Below are 6,057 nucleotides of genomic sequence, written 5' to 3'. Positions count from 1 at the left end.
AGGATACTGGGTACAGGATACTGGAACATCTTCTTGAATAAGCAATCAAATAAGTACTTATGGAACATATTCTCAAATAAACACTTCTTGGACATATCTCGAAAATTATGAATGAATTTTGATTGTCAATTGAAACATTAATCAATCTAATATTATTTAGAATGCAGAAAATAAGTTAAACTAACTTCATTTTGACGAGATTTTTTTTTTTCATGAAAAATTTGCTGAAATGAGTGAAAATTTAAAAAAAGGTGTATTTTCCAGGATAAAAATCCGTACAATCCGTACAATTTTAGGGTCAAAAAAAAATCAATCCGTACAATCCGTACATTTTGGCCACCCTGTAATATAACAAACCTATTTCTGGATCTTTTTAACTAGTGAACCTCCCAAGTGAGCTTATTAATAAAGTATCTAAACCTTTACAAACCAGGAGCTAATAAACTATCTAAACCTTTTTATTGATCTTATTAGCTATCCAAACTTATATCTTTAATTAATCAACTATCTGAACATAATTCTGGAGCTAATTAACTAAATATGTGGATACATTGGAAGTTCTCCGCCTGGTCTTGCAAGAATGAATTGGCCAGTAAACCTATCAGAGATATTAAAAAAAATATTTTAAAACTTAGATTTCTGTCAATCAACTTGAGTGTCCCAAAAAATGCCAGAGACTTATGAAATCTGATTTTCAAAGTTAAAAATTTCTTAAAACCAAAGTAAAATTTTCATGGGCCCTTAAAGCTTCCAACTGGAGTGAGTAAAGGAACTGATGAATAGCCACAAAATATGCTTCAAAATATATATATAATGAATTCTGCTATCACAAATAGTTAAAGTTGGAAATATCAGGTTGTAAAGAAATAGGAATTAGAAAATTAAAGTTTGTGGCGAATAATCAATTCATTTGGTCTTGTTAAAAAGTGTGTGCATACAATTTTACAATTTTGCTATTTAGTCCAGATCCAGTTTCTGAAACACAATAAATAATTATGGACACCACTTGTTTAAGTATTAAACCTATACCTGGAACTTATCAACTACAGAAACATAAATAAACTTATATATCCAAACCTATACCTGGAACTAAACATCAATAACTATATCCAAACCTATACCAGAAACTAAACTATCTAAACCTATACCTGGAGCTTATAAACTATATAAACCTATATCACCTAGATCGACTCTTATACCTGGAGCTTACACTCTCCGCGTCACTGTCTTCATTACATCCTTCGAACTCAAAACTCTGGACATGACTAAACAAATTGTTTTTCTTCTTAAATACAAAAATAATAATCTGCAAGTTCAAAATAATTATTAAAATGGGTATCAAGGTAAAATAAGTAAATTTTAGGATGAAATATATTAAAAAGGGGAGGAAAACTAGCCAGCTCACGAAAATTATTTTCAACTCCTTTCCCCCTGGCGGGGCATTTTTTCCATATATATAGTATTCCCCTTTTAAAGTTAATATACACTCTAAATCAATAAAAAATCATCAAGATAAACTGTGAAGTGTGAATATTAAATGTTTAACTTAAAAATATCAAAATGTTGCTTTTCAAACTTGAAATTTAATAACAGAATTTCTAAAAACATATTGACGGCGCTAGCTGTGAACACCTGAAGTCTGCTGATGATCCAGTGAATCCTGATCTTCTCTCTTCATCATCAATATCTATCTCAGTATCTGCATCTACTCCTCCACCATGAGGAACCAGTTTATTGAGAACTGAATCCCCATCTTCATCCCTCGTCTCATAGACTAAAAAAACAAGGTCAAGTCTTTAATCTAGATACCAACAAGCTTAAGAGTTCGTGCCCATGGTTTGGCATTGATGGTTACTCAATTCCGTGTTGACATTCATAGCTTATGAGTTTGTGCCTATTGGTTTGGCATTGATAGTTTACTCACTTGTGTCCGTGTGTACATTCATAGCTTATGAGTTTGTTCCCATTGGTTTGGCATTGATAGTTTACTCACTTGTGTCCGTGTTGACACAAGGTATTCAATAAACTTACATGGGTTGGGATTATTCAATAAACCTACCAGGGTTGGGACTATTGAATAAACCTACCAGGGTTGGGACTATTTAATAAACCTACCAGGGTTTTGAGTATTTAATAAACCTACCAGGGTTGTGAGTTTTTGAAAAATCCACCAGGTTTGGGAGTTTTCACAAAACCTACCAGGATTGGGACTTAATAAAAAACCTACCAGGGTTGGGAGTTTTAAATAAAACTACCAGGGTTGGGAGTTCTCAGTAAACCTACCAGGGTTGGGAGTGTTCAATGAACCAACCAGGGTTGGGAGTATTCAATAAACCTACCAGGGTTGGGAGTACTCAATAAACCTACCAGGGTTGAGAGTATTCGATATACCTACCAGGGTTGAGAGTTTTCGATGAACCAACCAGGGTTGGGAGTGTTCAATATTCCTACCAGGGTTTGGGAGTATTCAATTAAATAAATCTACCACGGTCTGGTTGGGGGTATTCAATACTTACCTGGGTTGGGATTATTCAATAAACCTACTAGGGTTGGGAGTTATCAATTCAATATATCTACCAGGGTACGGTTGAATGTATTCAATAGACTAACCAGGGTTGGGAGAATTAAATAAACCTACTAGGGTTGGGAGTTATCAATTCAATAAATCTACCAGGGTACGGTTGAGAGTATTCAATAAACTAACCAGGGTTGGGAGAATTAAATAAACCTACCAGGGTTGGGAGTATGAGAACCAGGTTTAAGATGAATATTGAAGAGAGGGCACATGTCCTCCAGGAAACAGTAAACCCAGTTCAACGCCAGGGCCTAGCAAACATTAATCTATTTTCTAGGGTAATTATTTCCTGAAAATCTTCCATCCATTCACAATATTTGTTGCTCACATTTTAAAAGGAAAAGTAAAGTATCTTCAAAAGGTAAATAGGGGCTTTCGAAAATTGAATAAAATGTAACATATCATCTGGAGTAAACAATTAAAAAACAATTTGTCAGTTTCACCAAATTCCGTGGGCCACATTCCTGAAAATTCAAATTAAGTACTTTGTGATCTAAATATTAAAAGGTTCTAAATATTAAAAGGTATCAAATAAAAATTTTACTTAAAAACTGATGTTTCATTTAAGCAGTGTGTATTAAAAGTTTTAAATTGATTTTGGACTTGCTATCAACCCTTTGAAAAACGTTGACTTAAAATATTTAGCAAAAAAGTTTATGAACGCACATGCATTTACATAATAATATACAGGAGATACACTTATTTACCTGTGCAATTTTCATTTTTCCCATTTTTTAGGCAAATTAATGTATTGTATACCTGTGAGCAAAATGTTCCATCATCTTGATGGTAGCAGCAAGATATCCCATCAGACACATACTTTTCACGGGATAATATTTTCTCCAGAGTGGGCAAACTTTTCCCTCCCAGGATGTTGTCACCCTGAAAGATTTCTCATGGTGTAAAATCAAAACTTCAAATTGTGGTTAAAAATGTAATAAATTTCACTAAAAAGGAACAAAAAATATCTAAAAAAAAACAATAACATCATTAGACAAATTACAAAAAAATAACTATTATACTTTTCTATCCATCCCTATGTTCTTCACAGTTAACCCTAGGGTTGCATCATTTTTATATTATTAACCAAAGATATTTAAAGATTTATCTAACAATTACCAAGGAAATGTCCCGGCAAACTTTGAGAAGAGTAGCAACATCTAGGACAGTAGTTGGATAGATAAGGTCTTCAGTATACTCTTGTTTACTAAATTAACATGAAGGTAAGATTTACAGATTCACAGGTTTACAGGTTTACAAGTCAATATTTTATTGTGTAAATAATGGACTTCTAAAAATATATTAGTAGAGAATTTTTCCGTCTCAGGGGAATTTATTTAGGCTAGAAAAAAAAAAAAATTTTCCTTTTGAGTATTTAGTACACCTTACCTCCTCATATGAGTCCTGTAGAGTGCATTGAGTACACCTTGAACTTGACCTCGAAGCTTATTCTCTGTATATAATATCTTTTCTCCAACCTAAAAAGGTTGTTAGCTAGATCTAAATGAGTTCAGAGGTCAAATACAGAAGTTTGTTTTATAGTAGTTCATAGATTTAGATAACCCTGCCTCTGTAATTTCCAAGTTTTACAGTAAATATAGCCCTTAAAGCTCAAAGCACAAAGACGACCCACTCAAAAATGATAAAAAAAAATAATATTGGGTGCGGCATTCACGGATTCAATACGCACGCAGCTTAATAGAGTGAGGAGGTTGAACAAACATTATTGAAATATGTTAATCTAGACACTTAGGTACATAAATCGTAATATGGAATTAGGAAATCTAAAAAGAACATTGAATGATTCGGCCGGGAGTCGGAGGAAAAGAAGGATAAACCTAACATTCTCTTACAAATTAAGGCTGTAGATACAAGCCATGGTAGTTGGGGCTTCACGGCTTCAGCTACTTCCACTCGGGCATAACAGTATCATTGCACATGTCATGCTAACTCTTTGACCCACGTACTCCTAAGGGAGGCAGAGGGTTGCCGGGAGGGGTGGTTTCCTGGTAACATTCGTTTTATTGGGATGTCATAATAGATAGATAGAAAGCTCATTCACTACATGAATCAAATACTTAGATATGCTCTGCACTGCACTTAAATAAACTGAAGATCTAAATTTTATTCAGTGACGAGTTTGAGAACAAAAATTTGCCATCATTTAAACCCCGAACCCCAATAACCTTGTTCAAGACAAAGGACTGATGATTTTATTTTGCAACTCAGATGGTCTTTTTTCCTACCTGATTCTCTAGCATAGTTTCTATCCTTCCAAGAATACTGTGGACATTAGGATTAGAAAGCTCATAGTCCAGAGGAATCTTGTGTGTTCTCTCTTAATACAAAATAATTACAATTAAAACTTTCAAGGATTTAGTTACATATTGTTTTTCCTTGATTAGGATTTTATATACAAACAATTGCAGCCATTAGTACTTCACATAACAAATTATGTAAAGGGGGCTTCCTCCTTAATCAGAGGGTAATTTTTTTTGAGGGAGGTATATGATATGTAAGCTGTTTATTTTTCTGATACTTAACCCAAGAAAATATTTACGCATGTAGCAAAATTACAATTGGCAATGCATTGGAAAATTGAAAAAAGTATGAAATGATTTTCAAATAAAAATCATTTCATACTTTACCTGAGGTCAGATTACATTGATAGGTGTATCCTTTAGGAATTGTCCCTGAGTGTGGTATATCATGGTACATCTTTTCATAAATACAAACAATAATCAATTCCAGAAATTTTATCTGATGAGTTTGAAGTTTACAAAAGCAAGTGGATTTGGTTTCCACCCCCAGGCTTAATAAACATTATCTCTTTTTAGTTATAATCAGCATTGGGTTATTTTGTTATTTGTAATACTAGGCAGGCACTTTGCGCACATATTCTATTTCAATTGTAAACACGTTCTCTTCCTGTACATTGTAAAACAAAAACAAACCAAAAAATGTCACAGTTTTCATAAAAATATTTCCTGGATTTTCAAAAATTTCAAGTAACAAATTAGGTCAGGCAAATTTTTGAAAAAAAGATCATCCATAAACCTTTCCAGGGGTCAAGTGAGGTCCCACAAAAATTTTGGACCCAATTGGTTGTGCTGATTTAACATTTATTGGATACAAACAAACAGACACCCAAACAAACAAAAAACAAACAAAAAACAGACAAGTATATGTATAGATAAAAGCTTCTTATTGGCAGTGCTATGAGATTAACCATGAGTAGTGCGGAAACTGTGAAATCTACGAATCTGTGAACTATGCAATCTCCTGCCACTTAAATTTGTTAACATGTTAACATGCAATATATATGTTACATACTTGATTGATGCATAACATTTTTGATTTTATTAATTTAATTTCAAGTTGAACCTTCAAAATGCTAAAGGGGATGGTGGAGTTGGCACATTTGATGTAGGGGGGGGGGGGGGCCTGCCTTCATTTTTGGTTCAAATCTTCCAAATTTTTGG

General features: G+C 33.5%; 1 protein-coding gene across 2 annotated transcripts in view; it reads right to left on the bottom strand.

The window, feature by feature from the left end:
* The window catches only part of LOC111695819 (protein maelstrom 1), a 20,393-nt gene that overhangs the window by 3,797 nt on the left and 10,539 nt on the right, over positions 1–6,057 (bottom strand). For both annotated transcript variants that reach the window (XM_023465264.1, XM_023465265.1), the window contains exons 8-15: positions 5,224–5,293; positions 4,822–4,913; positions 3,965–4,053; positions 3,695–3,782; positions 3,335–3,457; positions 2,733–2,826; positions 1,633–1,774; positions 1,200–1,265 (exon numbers count right to left, since the gene is read on the bottom strand). In XM_023465264.1, coding sequence (XP_023321032.1) covers positions 1,200–1,265; positions 1,633–1,774; positions 2,733–2,826; positions 3,335–3,457; positions 3,695–3,782; positions 3,965–4,053; positions 4,822–4,913; positions 5,224–5,293 — 764 coding nt within the window. The remainder of the gene's footprint in view (positions 1–1,199; positions 1,266–1,632; positions 1,775–2,732; positions 2,827–3,334; positions 3,458–3,694; positions 3,783–3,964; positions 4,054–4,821; positions 4,914–5,223; positions 5,294–6,057) is intronic.

This window comes from Eurytemora carolleeae, unplaced genomic scaffold (genome assembly GCF_000591075.1).
Source record: "Eurytemora carolleeae unplaced genomic scaffold, Eaff_2.0 scaffold56, whole genome shotgun sequence".
Taxonomy (NCBI): Eukaryota; Metazoa; Arthropoda; class Copepoda; order Calanoida; family Temoridae; genus Eurytemora; species Eurytemora carolleeae.
Note: the sequence above shows the minus strand (reverse complement) of the source record. Positions and strands in the feature narration are given on the sequence as shown.